Source organism: Pelodiscus sinensis, chromosome 2 (genome assembly GCF_052426305.1).
Source record: "Pelodiscus sinensis isolate ZL-2025 chromosome 2, ASM5242630v1, whole genome shotgun sequence".
Classification (NCBI taxonomy): domain Eukaryota; kingdom Metazoa; phylum Chordata; order Testudines; family Trionychidae; genus Pelodiscus; species Pelodiscus sinensis.
In genome coordinates, this window is record NC_143053.1 from 186,194,021 (window position 1) to 186,219,278 (window position 25,258).

The following is a 25,258-nucleotide window of genomic DNA, read 5'->3' on the forward strand; positions in this document are numbered from 1 at the left end:
TGTAGATACAGTCTATACCGGACATAATGCTATCATGGTCAGCACAGCCCACCTGCATGATCATAATGGTCTCTTCTAGCCTCAGGTTATCCCAAAAGATAACTCTATACACAAAAAGACACAGGGTAACCCCAGCACACGTTGTCTAGCAAAAAGAAGCATCCGAGCTGATTTAAGGGAAGGGAATGTACATTTGTATCAAATGCTCTGTATGAAAAATGCAGAATCAAAACTAATGACTATCACAAACACCATGAGTCACACTGTTAATCGTATATTCAAGCTATCCAGCCTGGTGGAAATTAAAATGGAAATGTTCCTCAATAAATGCCTTTTACAAATTTCTTCAAACAATTTTTCATTGAAATGTTTTTTATTAAAAATGTACACAAGCCAGCACATTCCAATATGCCTGGTATTCAAGTGTCTGAGACACAGTTTAAAAAAATATACAAACTCACAAGCCCTCCTCCACAGGGCCTGTCAGTGCAATCCGTCCTTCATTTCCTTTGGACAGTGGTGAAAGCTGGCATCTGAATGGGCTGGACAGGGTGGACTGGCTGAAATACTGGCTTCTTTCGCATATCAGGGTGTGTTTTCACTGAAGGGAGAAGCTGGTTTCTTTTGATGATCTGCAGTGCCAGTTGAGTGTTGCCTACAAAACAGTTTCTAGTTAACATTCACTTCTACACATGGGCAAACACTTGAGTCACAGGAACTCGGACAGAAAAATCTTAAAAAATCTGAAACCAGACAATTTTATTCCTTTGTCATTGTTGATCTCTCAAATCATCCCCACAGGTTGCATAGTGCATATTAAATGCAAACATGTGAAACATTAAGGATACATGTACAAATAAAAATAAGTGAAGATTCCATCTTAATTCATTCAGTCATGCACACTTTTCAAACCCAAATTGTTTTGTTTAAAGAATTCTGAAAAGATCATTTGTTTGTTTTTCTCTCAAGTCATAGTATGAAAGGAGAAGGAAGAGAGTACTGAGAACTTGGAACTGAAGTGATGTTTGTATAAACAGCACTAGGCACACCAAACAGCTACATCACTTTAAGGAGGAGACAAGTTGAAAAGGAAAACAAACTGGGATTGTGCTCTGCAGTTTTGTTAAGTATATCCAGAAGGATTCCCCAAAGTTTGGTTAAAAAAAGGAGAGAGAAAACTCTTTTCTAGAGCTGTCATTAATGCAGTAGCTCTGCAGTCAAACCAGGCATTAAATGAAGGGACAAAAAACTTCATTCAGACTATTTAAAATTTTTGGTGACATCCGTTTTCCCTCAAATGTCTGTTAGGAATTCAATGACAAATATAAAGCTTCCATTCAACATCTTTGAATTACCAAGAAAACCAGAAAACATGAGACTTATTTAAAAAATATAAATGGAAACATCTTAAAAGGAAAACTGTGAGCCTGTCACACTCCTGTTTGAATATGTTTTACGTGTAACAAAGATGATTGTAACAAAGCAGTGAAAAACTGAGCACCAACAGAACTTCCTATTCAGTTACTAATGTCCCTTCCCTGCAGGTTGTTCTGCTCAAGGCATCTCTTGCATCCAGAGTCAGGATGGTTTCAGCAAGGTAGGTGCTGGAGTGTGCAGAGGAGCTCAGAATGAGACCTTCATTCCTGTTCCATGGGGGTCTCACACACAAACAAAAAACACAAATTTTACAGGAACAAGGAAAAGTTACTCATCTCACAGTAAGTGGAGTCCTTTGAGACGTGTGGGCCATATACACATGGCACTATTAGTAGACAGGAGCAGAACAGAGTCTCCTTGTGTTTCATATAAAGGGCATATAAGAGCAGAGCATATCAGTGCATCTGTTTCTTTTCAACTGCAGAATCCCAAACACATGAACTAAAAAACTGAGCAGATGGAAGGTTTGTTGGAATATGCAAATGGATAACATCTCTTCAGTGAAGCTACTGATGAGGCTTGAAGTCTAGCTGAATGAGCCCAAGGAACCAAGTGGCTTCTACTATTGCTACTCCATAGCAGGTCTTGATGTAGCGGGAGGTCCAGTTTGATAGTGCTGACATGGTCGATCCCTTTATTCTTTTTGCAAAACATATAGGCTGTGTCTACATTGGCATTCCTTTCCAGAAAAGGGATGCTAATGAGAGACTTCGGAATTGCAAATCCGCGGGGGATTTAAATATCCCCCGCGGATTTGCAATTCCAAAGTGTCTCATTAGCATCCCTTTTCCAGAAAGGGATGCCAATGTAGACACAGCCATAGTCTTGGAGTTTTGTACTATTCAGGTAGAAAGCGAATGTCTTCCTGCCATCTAAGGAATGTAATATTCACACCTCTACTCAAAGGCAACATTTACTTTTGCTCTTGAGGCAAGAGACTTGTAAGAGTATACTGGCAAGTGGAATTTGGTAAACACTTTGGCGGGAACGTGGGATGTGTTCTTGAGATACCTGATTGGAATAGAAGATTGTGAAGGAAGGGTCAGCCATCAATACTTGGATCTCATTCATCTTGTTGATGTGATAACCCTCTTCATAGAGATGTAAAAAGGAGCAGATAGCAAATGGTTCAAATGGTGCGCTCGTGAAGGATGAAAGTACTAATTTGAGGTGCCATGTTGGAATGAGATGTTCAAGCAGTTGGAATAGATTAAATCAGCCCGGTTAAACTTTTCATTATTGTCAGGTGAGAGAAAAATGTCTATTTCCAGTGGTGGGTGACGACCTAAAAGCAAATCCTGAATGAGCACAATCTAAGATTTGAGCTATCAAAGAACTGTAAGGAGTGATCAACCTTCTACAGCACCAATGAGAACACCATATCAGTTTTGGCAGGTAGGTTTATCTTGTAGACTCCTTCCTGGAGCTCATAAGGATATGAGCTGATTGACAACATCTCACTCTCAGGTTTATGATCTCTCCCTTGTGATATGATAGAGATCAGAGCTGGAACGGAGAGCAGGTCTGTGAACCAAAACTGGCACAAGCATACCACGGCTATCACAATCAACTTGTATGAGTCTTCTTGTTGACCCCTGAAGAGCTCTCTCAGCATCAGAAAGTAGGCATACATGAAAGTCACAACCATGGAATCAGGAATGCATTTGCCAGGGAACCCAAGCTGATGCCTACCCTACAACAAAAAATTCAACATAGTGACCTGTGACCTCATGTAACAAGTCTAAATGGAGATGATCCCAGTATGAGATGTCCTAACGGACAAAGTTCTAGTATGTTCTTCCATCAGTGATCCTAGAAGAACTGTCTGTTCAGTTTGCCTGTCAATGTATTTTGAATGCCTGATAAGCACGCTGCTGAACGCACAATCTAATTTGTGATGCATCAGTTACACAATCTGACAGTCTCTTGGTTGAGCAGGAGGGATCTGTCTTGTTTTTTGATGTAGAACATGGTAGCTGTATTGTCAGTCATCACCTGTACTGATTGTCTCAATGTGTTTGAGAAAAGTCTTGAATGTTTTGCATACAGCTCTGAGATTGCTATGCATCCTTACTTTCCATATCATCCAGAGGTGTTGCACTTGGAACAATTTCATGAGTCCTCTCCACCCCCAATCTCCTTAGTGAAGCATGTGTCACTAAAGTACATGAAAGGGAAAGGTGACAAGAGGGGAATGAACAGAAAACAAATCCTTTGTAGATGCTTGCTGCATTTGTCCACTGTGTCAGTGAGGAGAACTAGAGAGGACACAAAGATGCATTATTAATATGGACTGCTGGGTATGTTTGCCAGCTTTAACCATCTCTGCACGCAGCAGAGGTAAAGTCTGGCGTGTGGTGTCAGAGGTGATAAAGAATACGTCTTAGGAGCTTTGAGACAGATTCTTGCTATGGTATTTGGGTCTTGTGGCACCTTATAGACTAACTGCAGTGTAGGAGCATAAGCTTTCGTGGGCAAAGACCCACTTCGTCAGATGCATGTCAGATCGCTATTGCAGATTCAGACTAACACGGCTACCCCTCTGATATTTGGGTCTTGTTCCAAATGGCAGATGAGGGCCAGGAGGTGGTTGAATCTGTTCCGAGGTATGTAAACTACAAAGCTGGTGGAATTTAACCCTGCTCCTTTGAATTCAATGATCTGGAGAGGAATCAGGCTGGATTTCTACAGTGACTTTTGAGGCTAAGCTGCAGAAGAACTCAAAGGGCAGATGGAGCCTGGGGCATAGTTAAGAGACTTCTCCTGACCAACTAGTCTTACAGGTATGGATACATGTTGCCTCTCTTGCTGAGGTATTTTGCTATACTGTATTTTGGTAAACACTCTGAGGGCAGTTGACAGACCAAAGGGAAGCACTCAATATTGATAAAGTTCTTGGCCTACTCAAATCTTAATAAAAAAACTGTCTTACGTATTTATGTGGAAGTATTTGTCTTGGGGATCGGGTAATGCTAACTCCCTTGATTATAGAGTGGGGATTACTGATGCCAAGGAGACCATCCTGAATTTAAACTTCTTTATAAATGTGTTGAGTCTGGATAGGAACCATCCTCCCTTTTCCTTTGGGATGAGAAAATACCTACTTCAGAAGCCTCTCTCATGATACTGAGAGGGAACCTTCTTTCAGTTACTCCAAGAAAAGTAACAAAAGGTCTTTTTAAGAGGACTTTGTGAGAAAGGTCCCTGAAAAGGAATGAGGAAGTGGTGTGGAATAGGTAGTCTCTCAAAACGGAGAGAATATTCAAGTCAGGGTTAGGTGTGTATTACATGGCACTAATTAACTCATTTTTGCAAGCTTAATAGATTTCAAGTTAAGTTTCCTTTAAACAACCCAATCAACCTTTTAGGCATTCTTTATACAAAGGTGTAAGAAAGTGCATACAATTTCTCATTATTCAATCTCCCATAACTTATTGATAGGATTTCGTTCAAACTTTCCAAGACAAATTGCTTTTTGACAGACAAAGCATGGAAAAATTTCAGCTCAGAAATGAATTTTGGAAAGCTAGGTGTGTGTAAGAAACAGGGTTACACTAGACATTGTTTTCAAGTCTTAACTACAGCAAGAAATGCCAGCCAGCTGTTTAATTTAGGCAAATAGTCTTTGTGTAAAAATAAATATTTCAGGTACAAAGGAAATAAAAACTTAAGAGATGGCAACCAATGGTACTATGGATGTGTGTGTACGCAAAGGAAACAAGGACAAAAGCTTGTGACTTGACTTGTGGGGAACAATCGCTTGCACAACTTGCTGAGCTGTAACATTTTAACTCAAAATCTAAATAGACAGTATATTTGTGATACTATTAAAGGGTTTCTTCTACTGCTTTGGTTTCAAAGGTTCCGTTGTAAATTCTGCAATAAGGCCTAAAATAATAATTAAGCACAGGGAACACCAATCAACACAAAAGAGGTTAAAATTGTTTTGAAAAGATGCTAAAATTACTTACCATTCTGAAGTTCAAGATAGACAGCCAGTAGAATAGCCTCTGGGGGAATTTCTTTGGGATGGATCAGACAAGCAGCCTTATCCCAAAAAATCAAAGAGAAAAAAGGTTAACGCTACCCTAGACCAGGGGTTCTCAAACTTTGTGATACCGCAACCCACCTCTAAGGTGCTGACGACCCCCCCAGAGGGTCGGGACCCCCAGTTTGAGAAACACAGCCCTACGTAATTCAATAAGAAGGAAAATACCAGTGGACAGGACAGTTATAAAACAGAGCAACTATTAGATATAAAACTAAGCTACTATTTTTGAAATATAAATATCCACCATCAGGTCCATATATGAAAAGAGAGGCTGACGGATCATCTGCTTTGTAAGAATATTTCACCCCTCTATTCAGAGGCACCATCTGCTTTTCTACATAGATATATGACAAATATAAATGAGTCATTTCTGAGTCATTCTGAAGGATGCGTTTATTTTTTTTGTGGCGGGTTGATTTCCCTTACAATCAAGACGAACAAAATCTCCTTTAACTTACATGAACACATCCTCTGTTATGAAGCACATGAACATGTTCAGATGTGCACTAGCTAGGGATCTCTACTCCCAACCTGCGGCAGGTTGGGAACACAGTGGAATATCATTGTCTCAGCCAAGCTGAATGTAGAAATTCTGTATGGCAGTGTCTCAAACTTTTTAAGACGGAGTAACACCAACGACTTTTTGTTGAGCAATAAATAAATAAAAGAGGCTGGGGAAAAGTTAGAGAAAAAAATAGGGACGGGGAAAAAAGTCGCCTGTCTCTTTAAGGGTGGCCATTTTGAACTCTGTTGTTCTTGCGGGATACCTCCGACTGCCTCACAGCACACCAGTGTGCCACAGAACACAGTTTAAGAAACACTGCTGTTCAGTTACTTAGTTCCCGGTGTTCAGATTGGCTGCCAATTTGTACAAATATTTATTTCTCAATTATCATAGTTTTTAACTCCCCATATTCTGATCAGCTGACAAACTGAGCATACAGGGATTTCATGATCACAATACAGTAATTTCTCAAAACTATGTGGTGAATATGCAGTTCTGTCTCCTATACTGAGAAAGCTCAAGCAGTCTCATTCCTTTCAGAAAACAGAAAAATTACCAAGATTAACATGCAAAGAAAAACAGCAAGGGCTGTCAAGCCTCTGAAAGGGAAAATGTTATTAACTATTTGTCTCACTTCCCTCCTCGTCAACCTTCAGCCTCAACTTCCTTCCCTTTACAGCTGAGCAAGCATTGTTGAATTTGGATTCATTTTGTTTACACTGAAAGAAAACAGCCTCTCTCCTAGTCAATTTTGAAACATGTAGACAAATATATGTTGCAGCTATTCATACAAAAGTTTTGCCAAGCTAAGAAGAAAGAAGGGAAAAAGGAAGAAATGAAGGACAAAAGGGAACAATGATGTGGAGGAAAGGCTATTTTATTTAAAAATAACGTCCATTGCTGAAGTTACTCTGAATTCCATTTTTAAATGTGAACATTAAATATTTCCAGTACAAGAACAAGCTCCCCAACAACGCACTAATCATCATTTGGTAAACTGAGGGGCCTCCATGTTTATTTTCTATAAACCTCTCAAGCCTTTCAGTTTATTCAGATCAAAATACAGCCATTACTTCACTAAAAAGAGAGCACAATGACGTTTTAGCTGAACCTGCTCATGTGCATTTGTATCAATACCCCCCACATCCATAAACGCTTACACATTCCTTAAAAGGACTGGGGCCATATTTGTCCCAACCAAAAATATGGGACATGATGATTCTATACAAAACAACTCTGGTCCAAGCGGTCCAGTTAAAAAGACTGAACAGGAACTTGGGTAATACCCATTTTACCATTTGACTTGCTCTATTTCTCTCTGCAAGATCAAAATTCCAATGGTGTCCCTGCCCATTGTTTTTCTAGTTGGTTTCTCTCAGTGTTGACCACTACAAATGGAAGTCTGCCTATCTATCCATTTAAATATGCAGAGTGAAGTCATTCAATGCCTCTTTCACACATGATGGTAGTTGCAGGGAAGCACCCAGTGACACAGATCTACTCTACTAAAAGGAAGGATTTGAATAGCTTCAATTTGTTCAACTTCAGACCAGTATTCTGTTGTGGACAGTGATTTAATTATGACTGCTTATGTTATTCTGCAGAGAACTCTTCAGTTCTACAGAGGGGAGAGCTGCTACCCTAAGGGACTTGTGAGAGAAAAGGAAGAGAAAATAAAAGCTAGAAAAACTGGAGGAAACTGAACTCCAAGGACAATTAACTCCCTCAGCCTCAGGAAACCCTACCCTTTCAGCATAAGAACTCACACATTTTGTAAATACTTCACAAGTGAAATTCAGGCAGACAATAGCTATAAAGCTAAACTAAAGTCACATTTTAACAGTCTAGTGTTTGGAATACAAAAACAAAAAAACAAAACACACCACACCACCACCCACAAAAGTTCTGCTTTTAAGAGAAATAAATATGGCCTGTTTTGGGAACAATTAAGTGCTAAATTAATGATACAGTCACTCATCAACCATTTAAAACAAATGTGAAGAAAAAAGTTAAAACTACAGGTTTAATTGACTGTTTTATAGAGAGAGTGACACTTTTGGTTTCCCTCCTTTAGCCATCCTGGTGTTTTTTAAAACAATGGAACTAAAGGGATGTTGGTGTGAGGGTTAACATAATGAAGAAAAATGTTATTAGAACTTATCCAGAACAGCTCCTTTAAAATAGTTCTAGATCGTTGTATCACAATTCATTTAGAGACTACATCCGAAAGACAGTCACCTAAACAAATGGCTTTGAAATCAGGTAAGTATGTGATTAAAACATCATTTTTGAAAATATTTTTCAGTCTTGTCTTGTGATCGAAAACATGCAGTAAGTTTTAAGAGAGTAAATTTCTAACGGAGCATTTGAGAATCCTAGGAAGGATAAAGGGGAAAGATGATTGGGGAGGAAAGGCTATGAAGTCTTGCAGGGTTTTTCTTTCCATTCCCTTTCTGACGTTATTTTGAAATTTCATTTTAAAGAGCGAGTATAAATATTTCCAGCACAATGATGAAGATGGCTCCTAGAAAGAGGAACAATACATAAAGTTGTCTTGAGACTTTTTTTTTTTTAATACCTGGTGAAGACACTTGCGAGCTTTGTCATATTCACTTCGCAAGCAGTAAGCACTGCCGAGGTTAAACAACATCATTGTTCGTGCAGAAGTGACTGAACTGGGATAACACTGGGGTGTCTGCTTGCCAGCTGAAAGAAAAAAAATAAGCAAAATTATTTCACTCTTCTGATTTCATTTCACACTGTGGCAAGACAAATGCCTGCATTACTTCTAGATTCTGGAGCTATTACTTACAAGATTCCATCACCTCATTTTCTCCTTTGTCTGACCCTGTAGAGACAAGAAAAGCCAGAATATTCTGTGAGCATTCTTAAGGCTTTTAAAAGAAAACCTTATCATTCTATGACAGCAGATTCAAGCTGGATTTTCCCCTCCTGGACTGACTGTGGTAAACCTGGTTTGTTAGAAATTGTGGACTACATAGAAAGCTTTTAGTCTTCATTTAAGGGCTTTGCTTATCTAAAACATCAAAATCAGAACTGCTACTGAATGCTGAACTATATAAATGGGATCTAAAATTAGCTGTTTTTATTATATTCATCACCCTATCCCCCCAAAGTGCTGCAAGTTTTAAGATACACATTTAACTATCTCCCCTCTCATATCCCCACATAGTACATAAATGTCATTTAAATTCTGAAAATGAGCATGAAGATGAAAAAGGCTGAAAATGTTAATAGGTAAGAAGCCCAAGCATCAACTGTAATTACTTATTTAATAAGCTTCAAAAAATAAGGTTTACACAAACTGATGAGGAAAACATTAGTTACTTTGGTTTTAATTTGTGTGTATTTGTAATTAGTTCAAATACTAAGAACTAAAGAACAGGCCACCCTCCCCCTCACAAAATGCTGTAAATGCATACGTGTTAAAAGTCACATAAGAGACACATCTGAAAGCACAACCAGTTCTAATGAAGTGTAGAATCATTAACCTTGATCTTGCTCGTTTGAGGAGATCCCCAAGTAAACATCAGTCACATTCTCAGGGTTCAAGTGAGTAATGGCATCAGAGATTCTGTCTAGAGAGATGAGGGCCTCTGCAGCATACAAATGGCCAAGAAACCTACAACAGCAAACATTTAGATACAAATTCCACTTGGACAAGTCTCATCATCACATTACTGTTTCAGAGGAGAAACCAGATATACTTTTTTACTGAATGACCATTTGTTGCACTGAAAATATTCACATTGAAATTAAGTACAGGCAGTACCCGAGTTACGCGGATCCGACTTATGTCGGATCCGCAGTTACGAACGGGGCCCTCCCTCTCTCTGGTCTCCAGCAGACCAGGGAGAGGAAGCAAAGCGGCGGAACACGCGGGCAGCGGACAGGGCTGTCCGCTGCCCGTGTGTTCTGCCGCTTTGCTCCCTGTCCCCCTGGTCTGCAGACCAAGGGGACAGGGAGCAAAGCAGAGCAAAGCCATGGAGCCCGAGGGCAGCAGGACAGCCACGGCGCGTCTGGGCTGTCCCGCTGCCCCCGTGCTCCGCGGCTTTGCTCCGGACGCCTGTGGTACATCAGCTGGGGCACTGCCGGTTGGTCCCGTAGCGCCGCTCTGGGCGCTACGGGACCAACACGGCAGCACCCCAGCTGCTCTGCCCCAGGCGTCCTGATTCAGCCACTGCTGGTCAGTTTCAGCAGCGGCTGAATCAGGACGCCTGGGGCAGAGCAGCTTGGGTGCTGCTGGGTTGGTCCAGTAGCGCCAAGGAACGGCGGCGCTACTGGACCAACCCAGCAGCACCCCAGCTGCTCTGCCCCAGGCGTCCCCAAGTCAGCCGCTGCTGAAACTGACCAGTGGCTGACTACAGGAAGCCCCTGCCCCGGGCTTCCTGGAATCAGCTGCAGATCAGTTTCAGCAGCAGCTGACTTAGGGATGCCTGGGGTTCTTAAGTTGAATCTGTATGTAAGTCGGAACTGGCGTCCAGATTCAGCCGCTGTTGAATCTGGACGCCAGTTCCGACTTACATACAGACTCAACTTAAGAACAAACCTACAGTTCCTATCTTGTACGTAACCCGGGGACTCCCTCTATTGTGGAGATACTTTTATAAGTAACAGTCATATGATTTTTTGCCATTTTGGACACCAATACTATGAATGCTTGTGCATTTGAATAGTCCTGGTGAAGTCAGCTGTGCACATGTTGCAGGAACAAGGCTACTCTAAGTATCTAGTTGCCATTTAATAATAAACAGCACTTGTGTAGCACTTTACACTTTCAGACTGCTATACAAAAAACATTAATTCTCACAACATTCTTGTGAGGTTAGTAGCTGTTTCTCAGTCTGTCAAATGGGAATAGACAACGGCTATGTGCTTTTTCACACAAAGGAAAAGCCACCAACTTGCTACTATAAACAAACAAAATTGCAAGCATAATTTTATAGCCCCCAAAGTGAATACAGGCTGTAAATGGTTGTGCTGTCCTGTGTATCTGTACAGCACCAAGCATAAAGGGACACCCATTCCATACTGGATCTTCTGAACAGCTAATTTTGAAAGGCAAGAATGTCTTTTAGAGTCCTGATCCTGCAGAAATTATTTTGATCTGTTACTTCTCCATTTGGAGCACAAATAGTATTCCCATAAAATAGTATCATAAGCATTACAAAGCGGCTTACAGTGACTGATTTCCAAATTTATTAAGTATTTGGGTCATAAAACGATTTCACAAAAGCTACAATGAAGTAACATTAAGCATGTCACAAAATTAAGATGAGTTAATTTCTTGACATGGGTGGTGTTAGCATGTATATTGCCAGCACAGCACTATAAACAAGTTCAGTCAGTCATATGTATGTATGGCAACAGATCTGTGAAACCCACCAGGAAATAGCACTTATAGCCAGGGAGTAAAAGATAGGGCTGAAGTCTGATTGTTTATTTTAAACCAAGCCCCTTCAGAATTGTATGATAATCAACATGACAGAGTCCAACAGGAACATTACACATGTGCAATCTATATTGCAAATGAATTTGGATTTCTTTAAAAAAGTCTTGCCTATCTGTTGGAAGTTAAAAGCCCCTTTGAAGTTAATTTTTCACACTGACTGCCCAAAGGGCAGCCATCTTTTGGAGAGCAATTACTGCTCATTCACAGCAATCTAAATACTAAATACATAATAACTAGCACTTTCATAGCACTTTTTTTTATCTGTGGGAATCAAACTTTACAGAAATAGTAAGTAAGTAGCCTCATTTTGCAGATGTAGACACAGAAGCTATGTCTCACAATGGTAGAGCCAAGAATAGAACTCAGGTCTAAAATATATGGTCGGGTGCTCTAGTCATTGGATGAAACTCTCTTTTCAAGATCAATAAAAAACAACAAAAATAGTTACAGAATCTAACCATTTCAATAATACACAATTAATATGCAAAAAAGTTGGGCCCCATTCTAGCTTGCCAAGGAGTATTTTGCCATGGATGTCAAAGGGAATAGGGTCAGATCTAATATTCGCAGTTTTAGACTTCGAGGCAGAACTGTCAACAGGTTAAAAAATGTTGGTACTTCAATTCAGATTCTTCCAGATACCAGGGGCTAAAGAATGGTTAAGCCAGACTTACTTAAGAGATCCTGACAGCTTTGGCTGCTGAAGAAGTTTATCCGCATGATTCAAAGCCATAAGGTTATCGCCCAAAGCCAGAGCAACATAAGCACTGCAGGCTAGTATTGAGCACCTAGAGAAGGAAAAGAAAAGGAAAATACTGTAGTTTCAAATCCAAATGCAACTGTCCAGTTCTTATATTAATAAATGCATACAGCAAATTCTCATAAAAATATTCTAGATCCCATTTAGAGGATTTGGGCACAAAAAACAGCTAAGCTGTTGGCATAGCTGATCATATGATATACATATAAGAATCCTTTTTTCAGATCACACCACTTCAGACCTGACTTCTATATGGAATGTATTACAACTAACGTAATTTATAACATTGTGCAAGGGGAGGTTGGCTTTCGTAGTTTTAAGCAATGCAAGAAAACCTGTTTGACAACAGTGATTTGGATATCACACTTAAAATCTGTGAATAGGCTGAATGGCTAGAATAATCATATGTAAATTCAGGATTGCTGTACAGCCACAGTACACGAACATTTAGCTATGTATGAAAAGTCCTATTTTAATCTCCAGAAAACATGAGCTTTTATGCACTAAGTTATACTGTTATCTCCAAAACTACAGTATATAGTCCATTAATCTGCAAGAGGAAACAAAAATACTTTGCACATTTAGGCTCAAATATTTTGAAGTACACCCTGGATGGAATACAATTTGTCTAGTAAAATAAAGTTCCAAACTCTCACTTTATCAACTCTTTCACAATATTCAGAAAATTCACATTTAAAATTATACTTTGATTTTATTAAACTGAAGGATGTTTTAGGATTGTGATAAACAGTTGCAATCTTATACCAATATCTTCATGCTGAACCAGAATGGAACAGGAGTTAGTCTTTTGCTGTCCAAACACAACCTGCAGCAAAGTCTCAGGATTATAGAGACAATTATAAATTCTACCAGTAGAAGTCAGTGATTGTCATTGATTTCTTCAGTAAATTTTTAAAATTCTTATGTCATTCAGTGTACATACTTCATTGTGTACATTTATGGGAGGACATATATACCAGTTGTTCTGCATTCTCTGAACTTCATTTAGTTATGCTCCCATTTTACAAAGCAATAAACTGATACTGCAAGTGTGCAGACTTCTGCATCATGTAACTTAATATGTAATCTCCTTGCATTACAGATTTATTATAATAAGCCTTTTATTCAAAATTGTTAATAGTCACTCAGGTTTACCATATTGATATTATATAGCATTTTTATACATGAATATAGCCATAAAACCTTAAAATATTGAAATAACAGTCTGATGTTCTCTGCAGTGATTCTATTAATTTTAAACCTTTTAAAAATAAAAGAATGATATTAACATGTAACTACTGCTGTATCAGAAGATTCTATCAGATAAAACTGCCAGAGATCTTTAACTATATAGATATTTAAGATGATATTTGTGCACAGTTTCATGCATTTTTAACACACAAGATGTCCTGAAAAATTCTTGTAACAAAATCTGACCACAGATTTCACATCTTTAAACAATCGTCCAACATCAAGAGGTCAGTATTAGGTCAAGCTTTAATAGTTTGTTATTTTTTTCCTTTTCCGCCCCTTAAACACAGAACTTTGGAATATTATCCATTTCACAAGACAGCCAGTGTGGGCTTGCTTTGTCTTCAGGGCATGAGCCTTCACCATGCTTGCCTTGGAACTCCATGTTGCAAGAACAAATTCTATCCTTCTGCAGGGAAAAAGAACGGATCCTCAGACAAATCTCATGTTGGGATCGGAGAGAAGAGTTCATTTGATTATCCTGCCAGTAGGTGAGCTATTATAACACCAACTTTCTGGCAACTGTCGAGGAGTAAATTATGTAATACATGGAAGGATTTGTGGTTCCTTTATTCCAGTTTTCCAGGAGGCCTGTTCTTTAATTATACACAAGCACCATAAGAAACTTCTCCGCTGTTTTCCCTACCCCCTATTCCTCTTTATCATGCCCATATGTCACATGAAATCTGAAGCTACACAAAATCTGAAGAAAGGTAGGAAGGCTTTCATCTCAGCTCCCTAAAATATTTTTGAAAGGTTGGCAATAAATTAAAAAACCAGATTTTTTAAATATTTGATTGTAATTGGCATGTTATCTTCAGTCTGAAGGGAGCTCTTTTAAACAAACAAAAAAAGTTAAGGTAGTTAGCAGATAAGACTAATCTATATAAAAAGGTCAAGCCTGTATTGATAGAGTTGCTACATCATCTGTCCCAAGCCAAAATTTACTCTCTCCCCTCCACATTTTTCTCATTTTTTTAAAAAGAGACATCCATTCTCTATTACAAGTTACCCATCAGAGAAGAAGCTTGGTCTGAAAACCCCATATATTCATAAGTATTTTAGGAAAGAAGACACTTCACCGCAACAGGCAACTAGAGCAGAGCAAGACTTTTCCATCAAATTTTCTTGCTACTGAGTATTGTCCCCCTCACACATTGGTTTAACAGGTTTGACAATGAATCAAAAGGTCAAGAAATCTGACAGTTAATCAGAGCAGAAGAACTGCATCACCAGGGAAAAGATAAACTGATGTTAACACATTTCTTTCTCCTCCCACACGCCAAAGATGATTCTGAGAAAACTCCACGGGCTGCCTTTAAGCACAGGAGAGACTGCTGCTGCACACTGAGTGGATATTTTCAGATAATTGTCCACAATGAATCCAAGATCTCTCTCAAGTGGTAACAGCTAATTTAGTCTCCATCATTGTATACACATAGTTGGGATAGTTTCTAACATGCATTACTGTGCATTTATCTACACTGAATTTCATCTGCCATTTTGTTGCCCAGTCACCTAGTTTTGTGCTACCACAATATTGTGTACTGTTCTAATGGCCACACTTCAGGAAGGACATGGAAAAACTGAAGAGGACTCTGAAAAGCCATGAGAAAGATTTAAGGATTGGAGAATAAGCCTTACCGATTTAGAAACTCTTAAAAATATAAGAACCACCATACTAGGTCAGACCAATGGTGCAGCTAGCCCAGTATCTTGTGTTCCAGCAGTTTAAATCAGTGCCAGATACTTTAGCTCAATCTATTTAGCTTAACCAAAGAGAAAGTTAAGGGATGACTTGATCATAGTCTACATAGGGAAAAGAAATTTGATAAGTGGGCTCTTCAGTCTAGTAGACAAAATATAACAAGATTCAATTGATGGAGGATAAAAAAAATAGACAACTTTGGGCTAGAAATTAGATGCAAATTTTTAAACAGTGAACATGTCATTAACCAATGAAACAATATACCTAGGCTTGTGGTGGAGTAACCATCACTGAAAATTTTTAAATTATAGTCTGATGTTTTTCTATGACCTGTATTATGCAGGAGGTCTGACTATCAGATAAAAACAGTCCCTTGTGGTCAAACTCTATTAATCTATTAAGCCTTTGTACACAGTTACATCTTCACATCCCTAAAACAGGACCTGAAACTTTGTACGATACCACAGTGGACAGAGACATTAGAAACACTACAAGTCAGAATTAGGGAGAAAAGACCACAGAGGATTATTCTCTACAGCCGTGGTGTCCAACACACTAGCCACATGTAGCTATAGTACTATAGTGGCTACTGCTTCAGAACTGGTTGGACACCATGGCTCTACAGAAGCGGTTCTCAAACTTTTTGGGCTCCGGAGCCCTTTACATGCGTAAAAATGTATGCAGAGCCCCAACAGTCCACTGATCGTATGTGTTATACTTATGCAGAGCCTCAGCAGTCCACTGATTGTATGTGTTGTACCTATCGATGTTTAAACTTTGTCAACCTCGCGGAGCCCTGGGGTTCTGTGGAGCACAGTTTGAGAAACACTGCTCTACAATATAGTGCTTTGTCTTACAGTGCTTTGTCCAGTAACTGAACTCCCGTTTAGCATAGTTTTGCCCCTTTATTCACGCTCCTATAGCTATATTGTTTTCCTTCCCACATTTAGCACCATACATATCCACAGCTAGTCACTGGAGAAATAAAACTTCTGAAGGGAATTCCTAAAGCAGAAAATACACTATTATTTGAGACCATGATTTAATAATCAATACAAAAGATAGTAAACAACAGATTTTTAGCTGTACTAGTCCTAAAAATAGAATCAGATTTGGTAAATAAAGTGTTTGTCCATCAAAAGAGGCACCAACAATTATCTTAATCTCTATAATAGTTTTTACAGCACTTTTACATATAATACTGTGGCCCAGAGAGGATACATCAGGCTCAGTGGAGCCTAACAGAATCGGGTTGTTCTACAATATTAAAACTTTGCATAGAATTATACTGGACAAAACAAACAAGAAATAAACTGTTTTAAAATTTTAAAAAAGTCATTTTAGAGGGGCTTGTGAGGACAGTTAGAATTGATATGTAATTTACCATAGATACTGAAGTTGGTAGTTCTCTCTAGTTTTTTACATGTCAGTTATTTGGCAATTACACAATTTTACTAAGCAGAGAATTTTTGTAATATTCATGCTTATGCATATATATGGATGGAAGAGTTTCAGAAGGCAACAAGCATGTAAAGCAACATATGACTCAATCAAATCTTATTGTCACTTAAAATTTTAGTGAATACATATGTAGGGAATAGGGATGTAAAATCCAGTTTAATCAGTTAACCGGTTAAACTCTTAAACAGGAATGGGCAGAGGCTGCTCCAGCCCCTGAACCGTTCACGTCCCTTCTAGGGAGGAAACTTTGAGCTTCAATTTCTGGATTTTCTGAAATCCTGTATGTACTCCATTATCCTCTGTCCTCCCCACTACCTACTTCAGAGTTTTTTTTCACTCTAGAGACTCTGCAGTAGAGAAGGAACTGAGGGCAGATTGGTCTAATAGTGCTATGTAACCACCAGAGGCGGCATGAGATGGCGACTGTGCATGTGCAACCCAACCAGGCGCTGCTACCAAAAATTCCAATTAGAAGTGCAGGGGCACAGATTCACCTAAAATGGAACCACCCACAGAGGACGGTCTTGAAGAACCTCCCTTACTGCACAGAGTGAGTAACTTTCGCTTCCTTAAGACTACCTGGCCCGGAGTCTGGGTACTCTTTCTACACATCCATTCTGTTTCCCAGATACTCCGATGGGGTAACAAACCACTTAGAACCCATTTAACTTTTTCCTAGCAGGATCAACACCTGCTAACATTGTAAGGTGTTCCCGGCAAATGCTGCCAGCCTGTTAAAAATCTTCCCATTATAAATCTTGCCAGACTAGTCAAAATTGAGGGATCTTTTTAAAATGGGTTTTTGAATTCAGAACTTGGGTTCCTCTCTGTCCAGTCCATATTTATGAACAGAGATGTATGTAAAAACAAAAAGTACCTGCTTCAGCTGTATTTTTGTTTTCTGTCAAACCATGCAGTAATTTCTTAAGTTCTGAGTTGTACACTGACTTCTGGGCTGCTCCCAACTGATCTGTTGTATCAAACTTAACATTAGCTTAGCTTCCCTTATAAGCAGAAAATCTATCTTAAGCCAATTAAATTTTAGTTGGAATGTGTGGGAATTCATTGCTGATATTTTGATTATTTTTAAATAGTAAAGGAGTATAATACTTGAGATAGAAGGTATTAGTTTAAACAAACAAAAATTATATCTTTTTTTTGTTGTGTAAAATATGACCACCATATGTCAAAATTATTACATGGTGTCATGTTGTAAGATAATGAATGTATGTAATCCTGTCTTTCACAATCAGCCATTGTTATCTATTAATGTAACCTGACAGTATGTCAGGAAAAACTTGTCAGTACAAGAATTATTTTACTGCTTCTGGTAAGGAACATTATATCAGAAAAGGAAAAGAGAAGAAAAACAGTGATTTAGTTCCTGTCATATTTGCTTTGACTGATGGCTAAAACTGTGGGACTTGGTATCCCTAGGGCTTGAGCCAACAAACTCTTTCTGGGATTTTGCATTTGTCTGTGTAAAACTCAATTCTGTACAGAATCAAATGTTAACTAATTGCCTTCAGTTTTGCTAGAAGAGCTGTTAAAATAGAAACTAAAACAACTGAAGTTCTTATCTTCAATCAGTTAAAATCAATAAAAAACTTGAAGAGTCAGCAAGGATTATCTCTAAGGGGATAAAAGTTGTGTATTCTTTAGGAGGATAGCTGAAGATAGCAAGTGGGACTAGAAAACTTCATCTCTCCCAATACTTGAATGTGCTTTTAAATAGTTTTGAATGTGTTTTATATATTACTGCTGATATTGTAGTTTTAAAACAAAAAAATGACATTTTAGAGGGGCTTGTGAAGACAATTAGAATTAATATGTAATTTACCATATATACTGATGTTGGAGGCTGAAGTAACTATTACAACAGAACTCACTCTAAGAACCTCAGTTATTGTACAGGGTGTGAGTAAGCCCCTCTTCAAGGGGAGTCTTTGGGATGCTCCACTTTAGGTGACTGTAGAGCAGTGCCCTTATGTGGAAGAGGCGCTTCAGCGCTGCAGTCTTGGCAGATGATAATACTAAATCTGGATAGTGTGTCAGATGGCAAGCACTGCTCTATAGCATGATGTTGTGTGAATATATGAGCAGATACCCAGATTGCTGCTTTGCAGATGTCCATAATGGGCTCATTGCTGAGGAAGGTTATCAAGACAGTGCGTGCTTTGGTAGAGTGTGTGTGGGTCCCCAGTAGAGGTTGTAGTTGCTGGTCCTTTTAGGCAGCCTGTTTAGATATGGTGTCTCCCTTAGTAATAGAAAATATATTTAAACACACACACACACACACGATTTTCTGAAAACTGTGTCCTCTCAATATAAAATGACAGCGTTCTTTGGATGTACAGATTGTGTTGCACTGCTTCATGTTCAATTCCCATGAGGTTCTGGGAAAACCAATGGCTCATGAATAGGCTGATTCAAATTAAATTAGAAAGCTTTTAAGCCAGGCTTTCCCCTCTTCTCCCCTCCCGCTGTCCACTCCCACAAACACCAGCTCCCTGTGGCTCCCATCATGTACCGGCTCCCACCTGCCACTCCCCACACCTCGCTGCTGCCTCTGATGCAGGGGAGGGGAGGCTGCATGTAATGGTGAAGTTTAACCAATGAGCCACCTAAAAGTTAACCTAGGAGCCAATGAGCCACAGTTTCTCCTGTGAATAAGGGTAACTATACTACATGATGGATATCCTAATAACTGAAACTTGAATTCCTAAGATAAGAAACAAAATTAAAACCATGAACCAAAACAAGGAAGAGTAATTAAACTATTGATTAACTAGTATTCTAAAGTTAAAATTAGAGAAAGAAAAAGTACAAAAGGCACTCTTAAGCCGAGGACATAAAGAAGGAACTGAAGGGTTGGTGTCACAGTGCTATGTAACTGCCAGACGTGGTGTGAGACAGAGACAGTGCCTGTGCAACCCAACCAGACACTGCTACTAAAAATCTCTGATTATAAGCACATAGATAGAAAGTCACCTAAAGCGGAGCACGCACAGGGACACTCCTTGAAGAAGAACTCTGTGAAGAGAAATGCTTAGAGCGGAGATTGGTTTCTGTTAATTTTCTAGTTAGGAAAACAAAACTCCAATAAGGTGTTGAATTTGACTCTACATGATATATTGGACATTGTTTTAGAATAGACTAAAAATAAAGCCTATTCCTCTTCATAGAATCCTAGGGCTGGAAGAGACCTCAGGAAGTCATTGAGTCCAGCCCCTTGCACAAAGCAGGACCAACCCTAACTAAAGCATCCCAGCCAGAGCTTTGTCAAGCCAGAACTTAAAAACATCTAGGGTTGGAGATTCTGCCACCTCCCTAGGTAACTCATTCCAGTGCTTCACATCCTCCTAGTAAAATAGCTTTTCCTAATATCCAACCTAGACCTCCCCCACTGCAACTTGAGACCATTACTCCTCATTCTGTCATCTGTCACTACTGAGAACAGCCTCTCTCCATCCTCTTCGGAACCTCCGTTCAGGTAGTTAAAGGCTGCTATCAAATCCCCCCCTCACTCTTCTCTTCTGCAAACTAAATAAGCCCAAATCCATTAGCCTCTCCTCGCAGGTCATGTGCTCCAGTCACCTAATCATTTTGGTTGCCCTCCGCTGGACCCTCTACAATGTGGCCACATCCTTTCTGTAATGGGAGTGAGGGGAGTAATGGATGCCATACTCCAGATGTGGCCTCACCAGTGCTGAATAAAGGGGAATAATCACATCCCTAGATCTGCTGGCAATGCTCCTACTAATGCACCCCAATATGTCACTAGCCTTCTTGGCTACAAGGGCAGACTGTTGACTCATATCCAGCTTCTCATCCACTGTAGTCCCCAGTCAGTCCCCAGCAAGTCAGTCCCCAGCCTGTAACAGTGCTTGGGATTCTTCCGTCCTAAGTGCAGGACTATACTTGTCCTTGTTGAACCTAATGAGATTTCTTTTGGCCCAATTCTCCGATTTTTCTAGGTGACTCTGGACCCTATCCTTACCCTCCATCGTATCTACCACATCCACTGACTTCCCATATCCACAGAGCCAGTTAGTTACCTCATCACAGAAGGAAATCACTTTTGCCATCATTGTCCCCAAAGGCAGTTATATAAGAAACAGTACTTAATTCTAGGGGAATTCTGTGCCAAAAATTAAAAATTCTGTACATATTTTAAAACTCCACAAAAGAACTCCTCCTAAACAGTAAGAGCTAGGGCCACCAGATTTGGTATGCTGCTTCTCCTTCTACTAACTTAAAGCAAGGTCAGGGTTTGGTTGTGTCAAGACAACTGGAAGCCCTTGGAAAAGGACAGTTTTCCATAACATGCAAAGCGAGGGGCTATTGTCCTGGGGACTCAATATGAAAGTGCCCACTGGGGACAGCAAGTCCACAGGGGAGAGCTATCTTGCAGAGTGTCCACTGAGGGCAGCCATACCACCAAGGGAGTGGCCAGGGCTGAGGCACTGCCATCTTGCCTGCCAGCACACCAGTAAGTAGCCCCCCTGCCTCAAACCCTCTTCCCTCCTCCTGGCCTTTGGCCACAGTGCTGGAGAAGGGGGGAAAGAACAAGCCTGGATGAACTGAGGGAATCGCCTGATAGGGAAGAAAAATGCCCCTGGCCCCAAGTATTCTGCACCCCCAAGACCCTGTCCTGAAGGACCCGGGCAATGCCGGGTGAGATTGCTAGTAACACTATATCAGGGGTGGGGCCAAATGCTCTTCACAAGCACCAGCGCCGACCTGCTCCCCTGTGTGTAAACATGTAGCCTCTGTAAATGTCAGCGGTTACAAAATTAAACACATTTTAACATCTATACTGTGGAAGGCTGAAACGTCAAACCGTTTCTTTGCACATCTCTACTAGACTGATAAAAGTAGAAACCACTGTTTGCTTGTGCATGGACCAGAGATCAGGGCTGTTTTATTAAAAGGGAGCACAAGAAAGAAAAGCAAAACTATTAAGTCTAAAATCTGATGTTTCTGTGCTCTTTTCAGGTTCTCTAAGAAAAAGAAATGTCATACACAACACCAACACTATCTTTTGATGATTTTCAAATTTCACTTTATCAAATGGTAACACTTAGGGAACAAGCAGTAGTAAACAGACAGAAAGCAAAATTACTATAGGACTAAATGCCCTTGAGCTATTCAGTTCAGCAAAGCACTGATTTTAAGGCCACATGCATTTTAATTTTAATGAAGCCCAATTTCACTGGCTGGTATTTCTCCAATTCAGTTCTGAGATAATGGGCAGGGATGACCAAGAAATGGAGATGTAATAATCCCAGTGTGGCAGAGGAGGCTTATTGCTGGAACCTTCCAACCTGATATTTTAATACACTAAACCATGGAATTAGTTGACCTGGGATTTCTAGCAATGGCTTGGTTTTGCTACACAGAGCAGATGTGCACTTGAGGGTTTTTTTTCATTTAGCATAATGTCACCTGTTTGTTTTTCCCCTCAAATGTACATCCTGACATTGCCCACATTCCCAAATCTGAGTGCTTCCTGACATATAGAAATAGATCAAAAGATAAGAACAGTAACGACCTAAAAGTTTTAGTCATTTTTGCAGAACTAAAGTGAGCAGGTTGAAGAATCTGAGGGGAAAAAATGGCACTATTTAAAAGCAAGTCAAAGATCAGTTTTTTCCAAAATGTGTTTCATGTTATTTACAGTCAAAGGCTAAATAGACTAATAAAGCTTTAAGATGCATACTTTCTTGCTTACTCCCTCTTTTACATATTAAAATGTGACATCATGATATTTAAAAAAAAATTATAGAATCCGCGATGTGGGATAAATAATCATGCTTCGTTTTTGTCTGCCAGTGTGCCACATTTTATACTCACCCATGTAAAATGAAAACCACCAGCAACTGTCATTACCTACCCTTTACTTAACATTCAGAGTATAAGCAGCTATCACCTTGATGTTAAAGCACCATACATCTGAAGAATTTCTAATGGAAAACTAGTCAGTTACTTTTAGCCCTGAGATATGAAGACATATTGGAGTTTAAGCTTTAAAAAACAATCACTTTGGCAATCCCTTGTGCAGACCAGACTTAAAACGTATTAGTTAGTTCATTTTAACCAACATGCTCAAATCACTTCTTTAAAGTGTAGTCTACACAAGTCTTTAGAAAGCTTATTTTGATTACAGTCCTGAACTAAGAAAAATGATATACAAGTATGCAAAAAGATTACTTTAATAGCTTTAGTTTTCTTAATATCTTTCAGTGGAATATGTTAATTTCTAGGGCTGTCAATTGATGTGCGTTAACACCTGCGATTAATGCAGGGAAGGATTAACGCGTTAATTTTTTTAACATATTAATCTCAGGTATTAATGCTGCACTACCCCTTTGAAGTGCCACTTCGGCACTTCAAAAGGGCAGTGCAACCTGGAGCTGGGGATCAGCTGGAGTGCCCAGCTGATCCCCAGCTCTGCATTGTGCTGCCCCTTTGATGCAGCGCTTCAAAGGAACAGCGCTGCATGAAGCCCAGGGTAGCTGGGGACTCCAGCTGGCCCCAGGCTCCCACGGTGCTGCCAGTTGGAAAGGCCGGGGCACCCCGGCCTTTCCAAGGGGCAGCGCTGCATTGAGCAGGGGTCTACTGGGGTCTCCAGCTGATCCCAGGCTTCTGCAGCACTGCCCCTTGGAAATGCCATCACAGCATTTCAAAGGGGCAATGTACACGATTAATCACGATTAATTTTTTTAATTGCACAATTAAATCTTTTAATTGCGTGATTGTGATTATTTTTTTTAATTGCTTGACAGCCTTATTAATTTCTTAAAACTCACATGGTGACTACTACACATGGTTCAAAAACTTCAGTTCACTACTGTGCCACCTTTGTTAGGAGAGTCTTGATGTGGAAATGGGATATGCATTAACATTACTTTGATTTTAATCCGTCCAAAAAACATGGGCTATTACAGGCTAGCATTAAAGCTAGGTTTATCAGTGCTCTAGAAGGAAAAGGCAACATAATGAAATCTCTATCCTTTCCATTAATGGCAATAGGAATCACAGATATTTGGCTTTGTAAGGTGAGTATTTTTTTTAAAAGTAGTTAAAGGACATTAGACTTACGTATAAACCTTAAAGTTAAAGATATTTTTTGTATATGTGACCTACTCTTGAGTTTTTACTCTTTTTATTACAAATGTAGCCCAAAGGAAAGAAAGTAAAATTTTCCTCTTAGATTGAGATTTAGCTCAGTTTCCTTTTAATCTGTTGATAATTCATTCCATGTTTACCAGCTGTGATGTAGTTTGAGTGAAATGCAACTTTTTGCTTTTTTAAACAAAACACTTTTCAACTACAGTCTGACATTCTGCTTGTTTTTGTTAGTTTCAAGTTTCCAAGCAACAGAAATACTTACCTTAAATTTTCTAATTCCTGTTTTCTCAGAGGTGAAGAAGGTGGAGCTGGAATGAATTTATCTCCTTCATGACTTTTACTGCTGAAATGAAGACAGCCTGTTAACTGCAAGCAGTGACCTTCAAGCCTTTCACAAAAAAAGAATGTAGATGCAACAACAACCACGGACACTAATCCTCCCCCCGCCCCACACTTTTTTTTTTTTTTTAAGTGATAGCAAGAATCTTACACGTTGAAATGGAGGGGGCAAAGAGAAACAAAAAGTGAGGGCTGGAAATACTTCAAGCACTAGTATCATTTACATTCCTATCTGGGGGTAGAGCAGGCAGGCAGGGGAAGCAGTGAACACCCTTTTACCAACAACATAAGAACGGCCTTACTGGGTCAGACCAAAGGTCCATCTAGCCCAGTATCCTGTCTACCGACAGTGGCCAGAACCAGGTGCCCCAGAGAGGATGGACCGAAGACAATGATCAAGCAATTTGTCTCCTTGCCATTCCTCTCCAGCCTCTGACAAACAGAGGCCAAGGACACCATTTTCTCCCCTGGCTAATAGCCTTTTATGGACCAAACCTCCATGAAATTATCTAGCTTTTCTTTAAACTCTGTTATAGTCCTAGCCTTCACAGCCTCCTCTGGCAAGGAGTTCCACAGGTTGACTACACGCTGTGTGAAGAAGAACTTTCTTTTATTAGTTTTAAACCTGCTCCCCATTAATTTCATTTGGTGTCCTCTAGTTCTTCTATTTAGGGAACTAATAAATAACTTTTCTTTATCGGCCCTCTCCACACCACTCATGATTTTATATACCTCTATCATATCCCTCCCCTCAGTCTCCTCTTTTCTAAAATTGGAGCAAGTAATTAAGGAAATCATCTGTAAACACTTGGAAGGTGGCAAGGGGATAGGAACAGCCAGCATGAATTTGTAAAGAACAAATCATGTCAAACCAATCTGACAGCTTTCTTTGATAGGATAACGAGTCTTGTGGATAAGGGAGAAGCGGTGGATGTGGTATACCTAGACTTTAGTAAGGCGTTTGATACAGTCTCGCATGATATTCTTATCAATAAACTAGGCAAATACAACTTAGATGGGGCTACTATACGGTGGGTGCATAACTGGCTGGATAACCCTACTCAGAGTAGTTATTAACAGTTCACAATCCTGCTGGAAAGGTATAATAAGTGGCGTTCCACAGGGGTCTGTTTTGGGAC

The 25,258-nt window shown here is 39.7% G+C and overlaps 1 protein-coding gene across 7 annotated transcripts in view; it reads right to left on the bottom strand.

The window, feature by feature from the left end:
- Nucleotides 1–258: 258 nt before the first annotated feature.
- The window catches only part of CNOT10 (CCR4-NOT transcription complex subunit 10), a 56,773-nt gene continuing 31,773 nt past the window's right edge, over nucleotides 259–25,258 (bottom strand). For 3 of the 7 annotated variants that reach the window (XM_089776610.1, XM_075921968.2, XM_075921964.2), the window contains exons 13-19: nucleotides 24,043–24,123; nucleotides 12,141–12,254; nucleotides 9,506–9,636; nucleotides 8,806–8,841; nucleotides 8,572–8,699; nucleotides 5,409–5,484; nucleotides 259–655 (exon numbers count right to left, since the gene is read on the bottom strand). In XM_089776610.1, the coding sequence (XP_089632736.1) occupies nucleotides 501–655; nucleotides 5,409–5,484; nucleotides 8,572–8,699; nucleotides 8,806–8,841; nucleotides 9,506–9,636; nucleotides 12,141–12,254; nucleotides 24,043–24,123 (721 nt within the window). In that variant the 3' untranslated portion in view covers nucleotides 259–500. The remainder of the gene's footprint in view (nucleotides 656–5,408; nucleotides 5,485–8,571; nucleotides 8,700–8,805; nucleotides 8,842–9,505; nucleotides 9,637–12,140; nucleotides 12,255–24,042; nucleotides 24,124–25,258) is intronic. The other 4 variants (XM_089776611.1, XM_075921969.2, XM_089776612.1 and 1 more) reach the window with 2 other exon arrangements.